Source organism: Protomyctophum bolini, assembly GCF_963924005.1.
Source record: "Protomyctophum bolini genome assembly, chromosome: 4".
Taxonomy (NCBI): Eukaryota; Metazoa; Chordata; class Actinopteri; order Myctophiformes; family Myctophidae; genus Protomyctophum; species Protomyctophum bolini.
Genome location: NC_137865.1, coordinates 15,478,892 through 15,497,685, shown reverse-complemented (window position 1 = coordinate 15,497,685; position 18,794 = coordinate 15,478,892). Strand labels below are relative to the sequence as shown.

General features: G+C 39.4%; 1 protein-coding gene across 2 annotated transcripts in view; it reads left to right on the top strand.

Annotated features, from left to right (window-relative positions):
* tasor2 (transcription activation suppressor family member 2) overlaps positions 1 to 18,794 on the top strand; it is a 47,018-nt gene that overhangs the window by 22,362 nt on the left and 5,862 nt on the right. Inside the window, exons 16-20 of one of the 2 annotated variants that reach the window (XM_080762572.1) lie at positions 682 to 1,000; positions 4,907 to 5,357; positions 13,234 to 16,806; positions 17,637 to 17,762; positions 17,882 to 18,035. In XM_080762572.1, the coding sequence (XP_080618698.1) occupies positions 682 to 1,000; positions 4,907 to 5,357; positions 13,234 to 16,806; positions 17,637 to 17,762; positions 17,882 to 18,035 (4,623 nt within the window). Of the gene's footprint in view, positions 1 to 264; positions 1,001 to 4,906; positions 5,358 to 13,233; positions 16,807 to 17,636; positions 17,763 to 17,881; positions 18,036 to 18,794 lie in introns of both variants that reach the window. The other variant, XM_080762571.1, reaches the window with a different exon arrangement.

Sequence of the window (18,794 nt, the reverse complement as noted above, 5' to 3'; positions counted from 1 at the left end):
TGCCCATTAATTGTCAATGGCATTCAATGTTTGTGTTTGGACAAACACTCAAAACTGCCCATTAATTGTCAATGGCATTCAATGTTTGTGTTGCACACAAACCCTCAAAGCTGGACATAGGAGGCCCCTAAAAGAAATAGGCTAAATATTACCTAGTTTCCCTTTAATGAATAAGTAAGTATTTTTTAAAGTATTGCTGTCAATGTGCTACCTTTTCTTTTACTGTTTCTATCTCTTTTTTTCTTCTCTGTTTTGTCTTCACAGGGTGGTTGCATTTGCATTCATCATCTTGTAATCTCAATTACAATGTTTGTACTAGCAACAATTCAGTCAGGAAGAATCAGAAGGAAAAAGTCAGCACTACTTGCCCATCTGCCGATGCTTTGACCTTACTTGCTGACATGGCCCTCAGTGTTGCTAGTGACAATAATCCACAGCAGCCAGAACCAACACTTGAGAGGAAACTTGACACGAGTTTGGATGGGTGTGACAAAGATGGTGCCAATCCCAAGCCAGAATCATTGCTTCATGCTCTACTAAGAAAGCCTTCTGCTTGGTCCATGTTAACTAAATTACCTTCATCAAAAGGTGTTCTGGGACACAAAGGTGTGGTTAATTTTGTATCTAACGAGCATGCTTACTCATTGCCCCCGTCTTCCTTTCTACTGTTGGGTTTGTCAGGTATCCCTTTTCAAGTGTCCCCTTTACGTGGTTCTGGAGGTCTTCTGCAGCATCACCAGAATATGTACTGCAGTGAAGCTCAGGCACAACATCTCTTTGTCTCGGAGGAAGAAGAGCGGCGACGCAAATATGGACCAAGACCTCCGGAATATCTACAAGATGACGTGTGCACGAAGAAGTTCAGTCAAGCTCGATCCTTTGTGGAAAAGAATGGGAGAGTCCAAGTTACAAGGACATGGAAAGAAAACTATGACTTCAATCTAGACAGCAAGTTTACCACTGACCCAAGCGATAAGACTGTCATCCGAGCCTTGCATGGGTATGTCACTCATTATGTTAGAATTTGAAGAATTTCTCATTTGTATTCATGTATTAGATGTCACCCATTCTTGAGATAAGGGACAAAACTTTTTTCAAACTGGATTTTTTTTTTTTTTAAGATACATTCAAATCAAATAGATGTATTTGTAGACACAGGTCTCAACTACCAATCTTGAGAAGGAACAGGTTTTTCGCATAACATTTCTTTCTAAAATGGGACATTTATGCACTTAATACCTGATTCATGTCAACTCCGTCAGACACACTAAAATCCCTTTTAATTGAATTTTATCATTTCAACAATAATATAAAGTCCTCAGTTATCTTATAATGGCTTTCAGTAATCAAGTTAAGTAATACAAATCTTTTAATATTATTTTGTTCCAATATCACACTATTATGAAATATCCAATTTCTCAAAACTGTCATTTCAACCTTTATTTTCAATATTATAACATGAAAACCATGTAAAAAAAAAAAAATCCATCATTACGTATCATTTCAGTTGGTGTTTCAATACATAAGCACAAAAGATTTGACAGCAAATTTTCTATTTCTTTGGAAATTAACAAAAACATCACGGGACGAACGTCTGACGGAGTTGACGAACATCTGACGGAGTTGACAAGTTTAACTGATTTAGGTTCTAGACCACCTAGGATCTTGATTCTGGTGACTAATCCCACATTTTCAAGGATGAGGAATACAGTGGTACTATTTAGATTTGCCCTGTGAACATGGCAGCCATTTTTCAAAATGGCCGCCAACTTTCTGTTATTTCCCAATAACTCAAGTTCTACACCACCTAGGATCTTGATTCTGGTGACTAATCATACATTTTCAAGGATGTGGGATACATTGGTACTATTTAGATTTGTCCTGTGACCATGGTAGACATTTTTCAAAATGGCCGCCAACTTTCTGTTATTTCCCAATAACTCAAGTTCTACACCACCTAGGATCTTGATTCTGGTGACTAATCATACATTTTCAAGGGTGAGGAATACAGTTGTACTATTTAGATTTATCCTGTGACCATGGATGGTAGACATTTTAAAAAATGGTGGACCTGCTATTATTTTACCAATTTACTCAGGGAATATTATCAGAATAATATAAAATCTGTGAATACATTTCTTACCAAGAATTTTCTTCACCAATGTTTGTAAAGGTGTCTACTAACATATCCCACATTGGTTTCTATTTGACCACCCTAGGGGCATGTTTGACAGCTGCTGAAAGTTGGGTACCATCAACAACCAATATAAGGCTAAATGTTCTAAATTTCATTATGCTTTAAGTAGCATGTGGCATGTCAAACTAGGGGCTTTTCATGATTCTGGATCCATTCCAAGCATTAGTTTTGCACAAAAAACACTACGTTGGCTAAAAACGGCCATAGCCATCATCACAGATGTGATGAGGTCAGCACATGTCGGCACATTTGGGCAAGTGGCTATGGCCAAACTAGGGGGTCTATGGCCAAACTAGGGGTCAAACTCCTTGGGCTAAATTCGGTGAGGTGAACAGTGAGCAGTGAACAGTGAGCGAAAGACTGAAGACAGAAGATTTGGCTTCAGGACCATCAGGCAGGATGTGCAGACACTGAAGGCATCAGTGTCTTTCTCTGTGTCCCCAGCATGTCAACCAAAGCAATGTTACCAAATCAAAGGAGCCTTCACCTCATGTCACCTGGGGCTGGGTGAGCAATCGTATCCTGTATCTAAACTCACAACTAAATACAGACACTTGGCCAGACTGCCGTTTGAAAGGGTCAAACCCCTCATCCTGATTGGGGAAGACCACCCCACCTAATCACACCAACCGAACAAGTGAGGTTGGGGCCTCCAGGTGGGCCAGCAGCCATCTGCACAAGACTGGGCTGGACCCTGCAGGAAAGCAATCTCCAGCCAGGCAATGTAAGTTGACTATAACAGAGCCCCAGAACACAGAGCTCAGGAGAAGGATGGAGAAACACTGGCAGGAGGCCACCAAGATACAATGCCCCAGAGACCCAGAGTGTGCCACCACTGGCAGTAAGGAGATCAACTGCTGCAGCAAAGATGTCATGAAAGGCAAGTCTCCACCAAAAAAAACCCTGAACCTAATCGGGGTGTCAAGAGACCAAAGTTTCTCCCCCACAGTTCCCTGCAGTGGCCAGTGAAGTCAAACTGTGCATCTGTACCTGAAAGGGGCAAGTCAAAGGCCAGAAAGCCCACCTCCTTTTAATGTCCTGTCAGTAGAAACTCAACCTGCACCTGAAATAAGCCCTTACCTCTCCCAGAGAAAGTTCATCCTTGAAAATGTAATGATTAGTCGCCAGAATCAAGATCCTTGGTGGTCTAAAACTTGAGTTATTGGTAAAATAACAGCAGGTTGGTGGTCATTTTGAAAAACAATGGCTGCCATGGTCACAGGACAAATCTAAATAGTACCACTGTATTTATCATCTTTTAAAATGTATGATTAGTCGCCAAAATCAAGATCGTAGGTGGTCTAAAACTTGAGTTATTGTAAAATAACAGCAGGTGGCGGCCATTTTGAAAAAAAAAGGCTGCTATGGTCACAGGACAAATCTAAATATTACCAATGTACCCCACATCCTTGAAAATGTATGATTAGTCACCAGAATCAAGATCCTAGGTGGTGTAGAACTTGAGTTATTGTAAAATAACAGCAGGTGGCGGCCATTTTGAAAAATGGCTGCCATGGTCACAGGGAAAGTCTAAATTGTACCACTGTATCCCTCATCCTTGAAAATGAGGTCTTAGTCACCAGAATCAAGATCCTAGGTGGTGTAGAACTTGAGTTATTGTAAAATAACATCAGGTGGCGGCTCTTTTGTAATATGGCTGCCATGGTCACCACGAGACAAATCTGTGATGGCCCCATAGCCAAAAATGTTCCTTAAGGCATGCTCTAACTGTGTGCCAAATTAGAACACTGCCCATTATTCAAAAACAATAATTTTATTGTTTTAGGAACACTTTTGTCAACTCCGTCAGATACACGTCAACTCCGTCAGACACACAATCTGACGGAGTTGACGTCTGACGGAGTTGACAAAATGGCATTTGTTTTCATCTTAACCCTCTTTAGTACAATGTAGCCATTTTGTTTTTGCTTAATTTTGTTAGCTAAACCTAACCCCTAAACTAAAATAATAAACATTATTTTTGAATTCTTAACAAAGATCATAATAATGTCCTGACGGAGTTGACATGTAAAAGCTGTGACCACATTGTTATCAACATTGTTTGTTTAAAATATCAAACAATTGAATGCTTGTCAGACCAGGTACTCCACTGTTGCAACAAATATAAATGGGACTTGGAAAAGGAGTCTTCAGGCTAAATCTGTCGACAATATTTTCTGATTAATTTAAGACTTTTAAAAAAACCTGACGGAGTTGACGGAGACGTGGGACGAACATTTGATATGAGATATTTAATAGAAAATATAAATTAAAATTAACTGTGTATATTATTTGCTATGTTGTTGACAATCTACTTTAATTTAGTATGTGTATTTATGTGATTGTGACAGTATTAGACACTTTTTTGGCAGTTTGAAATTGTGGCCACTTGCTGGGGACAGGCTAAATACAGGCCTTTTTGGGTACAGGGCCTGCTTTTAACTAATTCAGATGGAATATGAAAACAATTATAATGAAATTAAGGGCATAATAATACACAACTGTATTACACTTAACTTTGCAAGTGCTTTTATTTTTATGAATTAATTAATTTTTTACATAAAATAAGGCTCTTATGTGTGGGACATGTTTTTTCCACTTTTGTCCCTCATCTCAAGAATGAGTGATATACACTCACATTTGATTTGTCAAATCAAGCAACTATCTTTTTGTAATAACACATTTTTGTACTCTTCTCATCTTGGATAGCCCGTGGGATTTCACAGTTCCAGACACCTTTGAAGAGGTGCGTCTTATCGTCCACATGTGGATATCACTCTTCTACAGCCGGTCAACTGTGAGATTTTTTCAGATTGACCCTGAAGTTCTGCGTTCACAATATCATGATCGTTTGCACATGCTACTTCAAATGACACCAGTCCCAGCTCAATCTGAGCTCCTGAAGAACTCCTTTGCCTCAGTGCCTACTATAACTCCAAAGGATCTACACAATGAGGCGCCACCCCCATATGATATGGCAGTGTTGGACCTGAAAGTCAGAAACCAGAGTTTGATGGACCATACTTCTGATCCACACAGCCAGAGAAAAACGAATGTCTCTAGTGAAAACACGGTAGATGTCAAAACCTCTCAAGTACTTCAGCCACCAAGTGGATTGCATGGAACCTGTGCTTCATATCTTCACCATGCAAGAGTACAGGTATGTTTAGTGTTTTGTTAAATTTTTTAAAGACTCACGCAGTGCTTCACATTGGACTAATATAATACTTTAAGTAAAGTTCCTTTGCTCATTTGATAGTTTTGGACAGATGGTGGCAATAGTGGAAAGGTTGTAGTGACAGCAAAATGTGAATCTAGTTCGGAGCATTTTGTTTCTTTACAACTTTGTTCAGAAATTATGGTCCCTGCACACTGCTGCGTTTTTCGGATTTTTACCAGCGTTTTTCCGCCGGTTTTCCATAAAGTCTGCAAGGACCTTTTTTTTATAATATATTTATTGATTTTTTTTTTTTTTTTTTTGGACAAACAGACAATACAACAAAACAATACATAATACAATTACTTAAAGGTAGAGTAAGTGATTTCACTCAAAAAACCTTAGGTTTCGTTTTTGGCTGTGGGACCTAAGCCTTCGTCCAATCAGGATAGAGAGTCAAAAACGAAACCTAAGGTTTTTTGACCCCCAGGGGTTAACTGGGGACAGGGAGGAACTCCTTATATGGTCAGCACACTCTATAGTAGAGAGGATTATCACAACAAAACAAAAAAATAAGTGATATTTGAATTAAGTGAAATCACTTACTCTACCTTTAAAATGAAAAACAAACAAAACTAAACAATAACATACATATATAAGTACAGTATAATAAAATAATGGCACTTAGAATGGTAACAACAACAACAGAGTCCTTATGGCGACAAGACCAAACAGCTGCAGAGAATACAATTAGACAATTTCCACCATTAAATAAGATAAATCGTTAACCGTAATATATTGGATAAACCTTCCCCATATCTTATCAAACATCTTCTGTTTATTCTTCAAAGTATAAGTGATTCTTTCCAGAGGAAGACACAATGATAACTCCCTAAACCACTGAGCAATACTGGGTTTGCCTATCTTTTTCCACGATAAGGCTATAGCCCTTTTGGCTTGTAGTAAACATAAATCCAGGAATCTTTGTTCGCTACTCTGAATCTTATGGCCAGGTGGGTAAAGACCTAATAGAAACAGTTTTGGGTCAAGCTCAATATCTATCGACAATATCTTCTGAATCTCCCTCCTCACTTCTTCCCAGAATTCTTTCACTCTTGGACACGCCCACAGACAATGGAAAAGTGTACCTTTGTCTTTACCACATCTGATACAAGTATCTGGAATATCTGCACTAAATTTATTTAATTTCTCTGGAGTGATATAAACCCTCATCAGCAAATTATATTGCAACAGTTTTAACCGAGTGTTACCTATGGAGTCAGAACAGTCTCTAAAGATTCACAGTAAATAACACAGATTTGTAACTCACAAGTTCAGATTTGCAACTCACGTGAGTGAATTTGTGTTTCACATTTGTGTTTTGTATCCACAAGTTCAGATTTGTGTTTTGTATCTGTGTTTCGCATCTGTGTTTTGTATTTGTGTTTTGTATTTGTGTTTTGTATCTGTAATTCGCATCTGTGTTTTGTATCCGTGTTTCGCATCTGTGTTTTGTATTTGCGTTTTGTATCTGTAATTTGCATCTGTGTTTTGTATCCGTGTTTCGCATCTGTGTTTCAAACACAAATACAAAACACAGATGTGAAACACGGATACAAAACACAGATGCAGATTACAGATACAAAACGCAAATACAAAACACAAATACAAAACACAGATGCGAAACACGGATACAAAACACAAATCTGAACTTGTGGATACAAAAGACAAATGTGAACCTGTGAGTTCACTCACGTGAGTTGCAAATCTGAACTTGTGAGTTACAAATCTGTGAGACCTTTGAGACTATTTTTGAGACTCTTCTGACGTTGGGCGTTAACGGACGTCATCATTGGCTGAGGGAATCTGTCAATCATTCTGATTGACAGATTCCTCGGCCAATCAGATCGGTCCGCCTTCAGCCAATCCTATGGCTCCTTACATTGTGGGGGGGGGGTGCTCCTTTTGCACTGCATCGATGCTTGGAAGAGCTTCAGTTAAAATTAATTCATATTAATATTAATTCATATTCAATTAATATAATTATATTATTATTATTATTATTAATATTAATAATATTAATATCTATATATATATATAATATTGAATATTATTATATTATTATTATTATATTGAATATTATTATATTTAATATTGAATATTGAAGATGCTCATCATATTAATATTATTAATTAATTAATATTAATAATAATATTATTAATATAATATTAATATGAATTAATATTAATATGAATTAATTTTAACTGAAGCTCTTCCAAGCATCGATGCAGTGCAAAAGGAGCCCCCCCCCCCACAATGTAAGGAGCCATAGGATTGGCTGAAGGCGGACCGATCTGATTGGCCGAGGAATCTGTCAATCAGAATGATTGACAGATTCCCTCAGCCAATGATGACGTCCGTTAACGCCCAACGTCAGAAGAGTCTCAAAAATACATTTGTCTTTTGTATCCACAAGTTCAGATTTGTGTTTTGTATCCGTGTTTCGCATCTGTGTTTTGTATTTGTGTTTTGTATTTGCGTTTTGTATCTGTAATCTGCATCTGTGTTTTGTATCCGTGTTTCACATCTGTGTTTTGTATTTGTGTTTTGTATTTGCGTTTTGTATCTGTAATCTGCATCTGTGTTTTGTATCCGTGTTTCACATCTGTGTTTTGTATTTGTGTTTGAAACACAGATGCGAAACACGGATACAAAACACAGATGCAAATTACAGATACAAAACGCAAATACAAAACACAGATGCGAAACACGGATACAAAACACAGATGCGAATTACAGATACAAAACACAAATACAAAACACAGATGCGAAACACAGATACAAAACACAGATACAAAACACAAATCTGAACTTGTGGATACAAAACACAAATGTGAAACACAAATTCACTCACGTGAGTTGCAAATCTGAACTTGTGAGTTACAAATCTGTGTTATTTACTGTGAATCTTTAGAGACTGTTCTGACTCCATAGGGGAGGGAGTGTCAGAGAATTCACCTGTTTAACCCCTATAAAGCTTCTGAGTTTTAAATACTTAAAGAAGTGTGTGCGGGGTAAATTGGATTTAGCAGCTAGTTCATCAAAAGATAATAGATTCCCCCTTTTGTCAAAAACATCCTTCCATTGTTTAATCCCTTGCTTGGCCCATATCTTGAAGCCCCCATTCGCCCTTCCTGGGGTGAAATATTCATTTCCCCAAATTGGGCTGAATCGAAAACTGGGTTGGATATCCAAAAGATAAAGTCTGACATCCTGCCAAACTTTAATCATGTTTTTAACAATAGGATTGGCTGTGTATTTTATCAGTTTTTTACTCGAATTAGAGTAAAGATATTCGGGCAGTGGGAGCTTCAAAGGCAAGGACCTTTATAAACCTAGAGGAGGTCAGTCTGAAAAGATTGAGTAAACACATAATTGTCTCCACCAGGCCGAAGGCATGGGGAGAGAGTATGTTTTGCACTCCGTCCGTCCGTCTGAACCACTTGTAGATGTTCCAGGGATGTGTTGCTGAGGCATGCAAAACAGTAGTATATGGATTTATCATCTCCAACTTGGGTAACAACAGGCCAGGCACAAAAAATGTGCTAAAAAAAATCATAGAATGTGAAAGGCATATCGTGGATTCGTGGAGATCTTGTATCGTCTCGACGATATTTATCACCATATCTCCCACCACAATAACAATACTGCAATGTAGAAATACTCTGTAAAGTAACGGTCCGCAATTCAAAATGTACTTAAATCTTTTGAAAGTAGCAGATCTACAAGTGACTATTTTCAAATGACCAAAATGTAGGTTGCCAGTGGTGTCATGGTTGTAGAACTCAGTACCACGCCATGGTACCAAAGAAATTGTGACATGCACGTGCAGGTACGGAACAGTGCACGTGATGCGTCCCTTTAGATTCAAGAGAACCTCGGGTCACAAGACTTTCCAAGACATGTACCCAGTGGTCTAGGTTTATTGGCGGAGGGCGTGTCCAGTACCGTGCCTAAATCAAATGGCTACTACTTTGCATAACAACAGGATTAACTGTTTACCTGAAAACACGTTCACATACATGGTAAGCAACACAGTATGGCTTCAGTAGGCTAATGCTTCTGTGTTCTGCATGCAACAATAACGCCTCCTCCTCCATCAAGGAAGAGAATCGTACAAAACAAACTTTTTTGTTTTGCTACTGCTGCACAGTAAATAAGTTAATCTGATTATTTTAAGTCTACTTTTGTGTTTGTGTGTCTAAAACTCTCATACACTATAAACAATACAGGCTTAGGCTATCAGCTGTTCTGTGTGTAGGGACTGAAGTAGTTAATGTAGGCTATGTTTTGTAATAATCAAAATCTGCAAAATAACTATAGTAACTAAAGTTTTCAAATAAATGTAGTGGAGTAAAAGTACAATATTTGCATCTGAGATGTAGTGAAGTAGAAGTACTGAAAATTTGAAATACTCCAGTAAAGTAAAAGAAATACCTCAAAATTGTACTTAAGTACAGTACTTGAGTAAATGTACTTAGTTACTTCACACCACTGTCAATAAAGGTAACAGGCCAGTGAAACTTTGCACACACACACACACACACACACACACACAAACTGCCAGTAGGCCAAGGAAGAACCTCCACCCCAATTTATGGTCGCGATATAACAGCCTGCTTCACGTTTTGACCTACTGTACAAACAAAATCTTTTCCCCCATTGATTCCTCAGATCATGACTCAACATAATGGGTCCCAGCCATTTGTGCCAGATTTTCATCCATTTATTTTGTCTTCTAATCACACTTTTCTACTACTCCTGAGTCCTACACATTTTGTCGGCTATGACTGCCATCTAAGTTTTGCAGCTAGTGACTCCTTCACAATTAGTCTAGGGGTAAAGGTACGCATAACATAAAATGGACAGGAAACCAACTGCAAATTCGAAAATGCTTTTACTTGCACTTAGAGAAAAAAACAACAAAGTTGTTGTTTCAGTTACAAATGGCTCAATAAATACATGATGGAAGTTAATCGACTTTCAAGTACATTGGCTATCCTTCTACCCTAATAGAAAGGGGGTACACAAGCACATGGCCGTTCATCCGTTCTCCTTCTTCTACCGAACCACATATCTCTGCACAAAAAATGTTGCCCGCCACCCGAATCCATATGCACTACATCGGTTCCCCACAACTGCCATATTTACTGTACAAATATTACTTTTTTCAGACACACTGTTATTGCGCAACATTTCGCTGTGATGCAAATTACATCACAACTTCTTCATTCCCCGTACAGTACAGTGGAGTACAGCTCAGTACAGTAGAGTACAGTGGAGCACAGTACAGTACAGTACAGTACAGTACAGTACAGTACAGTACATTACAGTGGAGTACAGCGCAGTGCATTGCAGGACAGGACAGTGCAGAGGACTACATTGCCACTTGCCATGCTTGCTTTTAGACTAAAATAAAAAATAAAAACAAGCAAAACAAACAATAGGGCCTCTCAGCCAGGTTGCCAAGTTTGCACTTTCCAAGCAACTGGGTATATGAAAACATCATGGGTTGCCATGTTTGCTTTTCCAAGTAAAAAACCAAACAAAAAACAGTATCGAGTATCGCCCTCCCGCTATTGCCTTCTTCCCATTTGCGACGCGTGGCGCTAGGATGAACGGGCCAAAGGCCTGCAAAAGTCATTTATAATAAGGGTAGCTAATAAGCAGTATTGTTTATAGAGAAGGATATTAGAGCAAACGGTTGATGAGCACTTGCAGTGGTAAGGTGTTTCAAAAGAAAAGGAGACTAACAAAACAATAACTTCACCTGACCGAAACCCTAAACAATAACAAGGGGTCAAACTATAACTCAGGCCTAACAAACTCCTTCCCGAAGGGAGCTACAAATAAACAAAAGGAATAAGCGAAAGCTGCCTGTTGTTGCGGTTGTAACACTTCAAATTAATAAAGTCTATCTAGTGGCGCCTCATGGCCAGTGCAGCGTAATCAAGACTACCAGCAGGCGATACACATGGATACAATAACTTAGCTTCATATGGGACTGTATATGACCAATATTTCGTTAGTATAAATATATATATAATTATATATACAGAAATAGTGTACAGTACATATATATATTTATCCAACCATAACCATGAAATAAATAAATAATACCAAACATAACAAACGGCTCGCCGTTACACTGTATGTAACTATGGCAAGGCACTGATTATGCTTTGCTTACAGTCCATACTGTATATAGACATATTTGCGCACCTGCAACAGACTACTTTTGTAAAATTGTCTGGATACCCAAACGCTGGTGGATAAAATGTATGCATAAATAGATAGATATGGAATACTAAATAAAGCCAAAAATGGGGTGAAGAAAAAGGTATTGTGAAGCTAAAATTAAATGTAGGTACATTATTAGGGTAATAAGAATACTTTACAAGTTTACATATACATTTATTGAACAGAGATGATCTTCTGTGCGACAAGTTTACATACCGTAAATCCTCTTTTAGGAACCCAGGCTATTATTTGTCTCAACCGATACCGGGCTTTTATTGGAAGGAGGCAGCTATAAGAAGGAGGCATTTTATTTCTAATTTTCAAACTGATCATAATGAACAAATCACATTTTGGGTCAGTTAGAACACAGTAAAATGTATTGGGCTCATAGCCTATTGAAACCAAGTCCCCGTGAAATATTGAACAGTGCAGTTGCAGGTGCTCAATGGTCATTTTAACTGTTTTTCCATTATTGGCATATTGCCTATGGTAAATACCATAATAACATCAACACATCAATTTAACTTGAATAACCAATGTCATTTGAAGCTATATGATTCCCTGCTATGTCATTTGAAGCTATATGATTCCCTGCTTTCATATGACATGAAACAAATAAAAATACAATGGCAGTCCCTCAGTCAAATCTGGTCACATTCACAAATACCGGTATAACTTCAACTGAGATAGACTACCACAGTACTGTGGTAAAGGCCTACAGTTAGGCTACTGACAAGTTCAGATGCAAATAATAACATAAAAATAAAATGTATGATAGGCTATTTCATATACCGGTAATATCAGAACAGTGCAACACTGCAGTGCTTCATTCAACGGGAGGGAGGGAGAGAGAGAGAGAGAGAGAGAGAGAGAGAGAGAGAGAGACGTGTGCACTGTGCGCACGCGCGCGCGAGAGAGACGTGTTAGAACGTCTGAGAGAGAGAGAAAGAAAGACGTGTTAGAGAGAGCGTCTCTCTCTAACGCGCGCGCACGCGAGAGAGAGACGTACTGTAGAGAACGTCTGAGAGAGAGAGACTTGTTGCTAACGGGGTCCCGTTAGCAACAAGCTAACAGCATACCATAAAATGAGAGATCCAAAAGGCGCATGGGGCTGCGCCAGGCTGCAAAACCCCCCATGCGCTCAACGATCTGCCGTTTATAGAACCAACGTTCGTTGCATGAAGGGCAGATCTGTGGGGGCTCTCTCCCGAAGTTATTAACTTTGTTGTTGTATTGTGTGCGAGCCGAGCACCGCGGCCACGGCATCTGGACAGTGGACGCTGACGTGACAGGCACAGCCAGCCAGAGCAGCGAAAGTAACAGATACGGCACTTGAAAAAAAACACAAAAAACCCCGGCTCATAAAAGGAGGCCGGAATTTATTTACTTAATTCAACGCCATCACCGGTGATTAATAGGGGCCCGGTAATTAATAGAAAGCAGGCGTTTACTGGAGGATTTACGGTATACATTTATTGAACAGAGATGATCTTCTGTGCGACATGTGACAGGGACTTTTAGCTAAAAGATCCATTTGGGAATTCATTGTTTTCTTCTTTTTCTCTCTCTCTCTCTCTAGACTTTTGTCAGCTCTCAAGGGTGTGAGGCCACTACTCCATCACAGAAGATCTGGATGGATCTGGACCACACTGCAATGCCTCTTAAAAGTGCAATTTGTACAGAGACGTCGTCTAGCATTCAGCTAGAGAGCATTCTGGGGACTCAAGGAATTATGACGGTTTTGCAGAAATCGAGTAATGAAAAGTCTGAAGTATCTGAAGCTTGTGGAGAAAGTCAGAGGCCTGATGAGCGCATTCAAAGGATATATGAAAGATGTGACCTAGAAGTTTCTCCATCAAGACTTCATATAGACGAAGATTATACAAGTGATTGTTCTCCACCAACACTTCATATAGGTGATTATACAAGTGATTGTATTGCTACAGTCAATGATAATTATTTTTCATTTGAACAACAATCTGATGGAGAGAAATCTAAAGCACGCACGTCAAGTTGGGCTCAAAATGTGGAAAAGGATAAGAATGATCGTCATGTTGAAGATGAGTTTCAAAATGGAAGGGAATCTGAAAGTGATGGGACTGGCTATGGTGACAAAGGAGACGATACCCGTGTGGAGGATAATGCCACCATGAAGAACGGTAACATTTCACTACATCAAAATGTTGCACCAGACAGTCCCTCTCACAACAAGCCTGGTCATGTGGAATCTCAAGATGAGGTAGCATCACAAATCATAAGTGAGCGCCATTCAAGATTGAACATACCTGATGAGAACACTCCTGATTTAGCTGATTTAATTGCAGCCATCTCCCACTCCAAGGATATTCTTATAGGAGAGGAAAAAAAGATTGATCCAATTGAAGAGGAGAGACAGATTGATCATTCAGATGAGTTATCTTTCCAGCAGCAATCCAAGCTGTCTTCAGTCAAGGTATCAGAAATTCAGGAAGGTCAGGCAGAAATTCCATTCATTGGAATAGACAATGCTATGCAGGATGTGTTGCTCTCATTGGCCGTGCATTCACAAGACAAGGCAGCAGAATCTGATAGAAATGATAGATTAGCAAGGACACATAGTCAGGAAGTAATCCCTCTCCTTAGAATAGAAGATGATGAGCAGGACATGTTGGAACATTTCTTATATTCACAAGACAAGGTTGAAAAAGAGAGAAGGATTGATAATTCAGCTCAATTTTCTTTCCAGCAGCAACCCCAGCTTTCTCAATGCACGGTATCAGCAATGCAGGAACGTCAGGTAGAAATTCCATTAATTGGAATGGACACTTCTCCGCAGGATATGTTAGACTTTGCGTGTGAAGAGAACACTCGGCCTTTAGGTGAGTTTGACACAACCATCTCCCAATCTGAGGATATTCTTGTAGGAAGTCAACACAATTATGTAAAGGGAAAGACTGATCATTCAGCTGAAGATGAGATAAGGATTGACCTAAAAGATCAGGTAGAAATTCCATTCATTGGAATAGACCGCTCTAGGCAGGATTTGTTTGACTCACTGACCTTGCATTCACAAGACGTTGATAAAGAATTGGATAGAAATGAGAAGACATTAGCAAGGATTCATAGTCGGGTACAATTCCTTACAATCGAATCCTACAGGCAAGATTCATTGGACCATTTCTTATATCCACAAGACAAGGTTGAAGAAATGGATATAGAATATAAGGGATTACCAAGGGAACATAGTGAGATAGAAATTCCATCAACACTATTCCAAGGATATGAAGAGGGTACAGATTCCCAGCGGTTACAGTTTCCTAAAAAGGCAGAAGGAGAAATTCCATTCCTGTGGGGTCTAGAAGAAATTCCACCCCTAGAAGTAGAGGATTCCAGGCTGTTAGACCTACAAGCCACACAATATGCGTCTAAAGAAGTGTTTCAGACAGAAGATGCTTTGCATTCCAACCAACAAATAGGCGATATTGAAAGTGAGTATGATGACAGATGTCCAACCCCAACTATCGATGAGAAACCATATGACTATATGCCTTCTTGTAGTGGTGATGAAGAAGTCTGCAAAATTGTCACAGACAAAGATCTCAGTGTAAGACCAACTCCTATAGAAGACCAGTTGCCTCTTGACCAGGAACTTCATATGTCTGAAGAAAGTAGTCCTAATCTGAACAATGAACAAAAATCTCTTTCTGACCTTCACATCAGGACGTTCAGAGTACTGAGTTCCTTATCCAAACAGCTCTCTAAATCTGGCTACACTGACACATTCTGTCAGTTTGAGAATGACATTGCCATGCAAGAATCATCACATCACTTTCTTAAATCATCTCTTGTGTCTACATTATTGCCAGAGGAAGATATTTCACACCATGGTGAGGCAACTTCCAAGGAAACAGGCTTTCTGCAAACCAATACACATGCAAAGGGTTTTGCAAAAGTTGAGAAAAGTAAAAACAACGCTGATTTGCTACAAAATTTAGTTAATGATAATTCATTCAGCCAGCGCCCAGTCATGGCTGTGAAACCATGTAAGAATGACAGCGGGGCAAATTACATTTGCTCAGAAGAGCCCATGGATACGTCAGAGACTGTTCCCAGAGTCAACCGAACCACATACCCTACACCAATCACCACTCGCATGGGGATACAAGCAGGCAGTTCCATTGGTATGCCTGAGGTCCTCAAAAAGCAAGAAATCATTTCAAAGGCAAAATGGGCATCTGATGATGAAGAGGTTATTGAGAAATTTAATTTGGATGAACCAAAACTTGCCCTTATAGATGCATTGTATCAGTACCCAGAAAGTGACCATTCAGACATCAAGGTGAGTCCCTCTATGAAACTGGGACAAACGTCTGCAGACATTGTTGAAATAACTGAGAAAACTCCTTCAGCTTATGGCGGCAGAGAGACGGATGGCAAATGTTTTACTATGGATGATTCAACAAGCTCAATGAAATGCACAGTGTTTTACTCCAGTAGAATGGGAAGTAAGCCATCTCTAATGGAACAGCTCTCTGAAAGGTGCCAACAGTCTGACCCCACCCAATCTTCAATGGAGCAAGAGTGTCTTATCTTCTCAGAACAAATGAACCAGCTTATGAAAAGGAAAAGGAGAGGGCTTGGCTCAAGTCATATCAAAGACTTTGACAGATCAAAGACCCACAGGACAGAGAAGGTCTCTCCTATCACTGTGCGCTTTTCCCGTCTACAGGAGCAGGAGGATTCATTGGAACACTTTGATTTGCAACCACGTCTTGGTGGTCAAAGGATGATGGTAGACATGCAAGAGAGGGAATGTCTGGCGGAAACCCCGGTCAAAGAGAATACCTTACAATTTCATAAATTGTCTCATGGAAATGGATCTTATCCTGCGGTCGCTGACATGACATCAGAATGTACCAGGTCATACCAAGCCATGATGAATGATGTTTGTTCCGGCAAAAATATGTCATCCAAAACTGAGGGCCCCAAACAAGCTAGCAGTTATTCAAAGTCTGGATTGAGCAACCATGTTGACTTGAGTGGTCAAACGAAGAGAGAAATGTATGACAGCCTGCAAAGTAATCTGAATTCAGTTGTGAGACAATCCTGTACAACCAAGTTCAGATTCTACATATTGATGACTTCAGATGACATCTTCTTTAAAGAGACAAAGGTATGGTTAACCATTTTCTTTTTCTTTTATTTATGTGGCTTTCGCCTTTATTTTAGATTTTTTTATAGAGGGACAGACAGTAGGCTGACAGGAAATGGGGAGAGAGATGGGGGAGTGACATGCAGTAAAGGCCGTCGGGATCGGGCTAACAGCCAAGGTGCCTGGACCGCTGAGCAACGGCCCAGGCCTGGTTAACCATTTTCATCTAATAGAGCCTAATCACAGCAGCCATGTTGACAGTGCCATCATGGACAGCGCCTGTACAGTTATCTTAATGCTGGCAGACAAACAGACTTCAATTAAACACCCACAATTCACGTTATTACCGTAAGCTGCATTTACCTGTCAAAATGGCTGCTGTGGAAAGGTTTCATGTATATAATAATATTTTCCAGCAAATATAATTAGCTCAAAAAATAATACTATGAATGCCCTGCACTCTTGCTATTATTTTAAAATGATTTAATGCTGCATTTCAGAGGGTGCCACCATTGCATTGTCTTATATCAATGGTATAAAATGTTTGCATCTCTGATATATTTCATTCATAATGATCAGTCCATTTAATGTAATTTAATGTAATGTACATTTAATTTTTAGAGTTGGTTGTGCAGTTTTATTTTGACACTGTAAATGTATGTAATGACATTTTAATTTTTAGAGTTGGTTGTGCAGTTTTAGTGTAAAGTTGTAAACATATATTTTTGTATTCCGTGCTGACATGCCTTCCAGGGGCATCATGAGCCATCATCATACCTTGAGACTGGAATTTCCAAGGTTACCTTGTGGTGTTTGTAAGGTTAATCTCTTTTCAATCTGTCATTCTAAAGGCACAGTTGGAAGCAAATGGCCACACTGAAGTAGAGCCATTACAGTTCTTCCTGAGTGAGGGTCGTTCTTCGTTGCCACTACTCATCATAATCAGGAATGAAGATATTGCAGAGCATATTTGTGAGGTAATACAATGGCTATAGGACTGGCAATATGGAGTGCAATCACACAATAATATATATTGCAGAGAGTTTGTTTTAACTATGTAAATACAGTTTGATTTCCATGTGCCCTGTTGTCTCAGGTACCTTATTTGCCCAGGTTGAAGAGGTCGCCAGGTGTATTCTTTTCAGGAATTGATGAACCTGATGATATTGTGAACCTTACACATCAGGAGGTTTTCACCAGAGGTGGTTTTGTGGTGTTTGACAGATCAGCGCTGGAGGAACTCACTGTTGGTATGAATTGTTTTTGGATTATTTAATAGCAGTTTTTGTTTCATGGCGATCTTGTAACATAACAGCATACATCATTTGCAGAACGACGAGACAAGCGTGAAGTTTAATTTCAATTAACAATTGGACAAATTGTTAATTGAAATTAAACTTCACGCTTGTCTCGTCATTCTGCAGGCCAGAGAAAATAAAATTTACCTACATGTAACACGTTCGCTCTGCTTACAGTGCAGCTATAGCTTAGCGAAGAGGCTAACTAGAGCCTAGTAGCGTCCTTTTGCCCATATATCCATATTCTAATATTGATGACATCAGGGATCTCCATATATGTGCATAGCAGGTCGCATTTACTATGATATGCTCCCTGATTTACTATCATCCCTGGTGATTTCATAGTGATGTCACAAGACCTATGTCATAAGACCTGGGCATATATGGGGATTGTGAGGGACGTGAGTGAGTGACGTGACGTGACAAAAAATGCAAGGTTTCATAGTTAACTGCGCAATAAAATCACTTAACAGAAATGTTGCAGGTAATTCTGGAAACCTCTGGAACAGCTATCGGTAGTGCAGTTTTGGCGCCAGAGTTCGCTTCTGTCCAATGACTCAATACTATTGATAGGACTTTGTAGAGTAATGGCTCGTACACAGTACACACTGCCCGATATTTGCTCCGATTATGCTGTCGGGGACCATTTTTGGCGCCAAGGTTTTGCTCGCTGTGTGTGAAAGGCTCTGCGAGAAGATATAGCGCCGATAA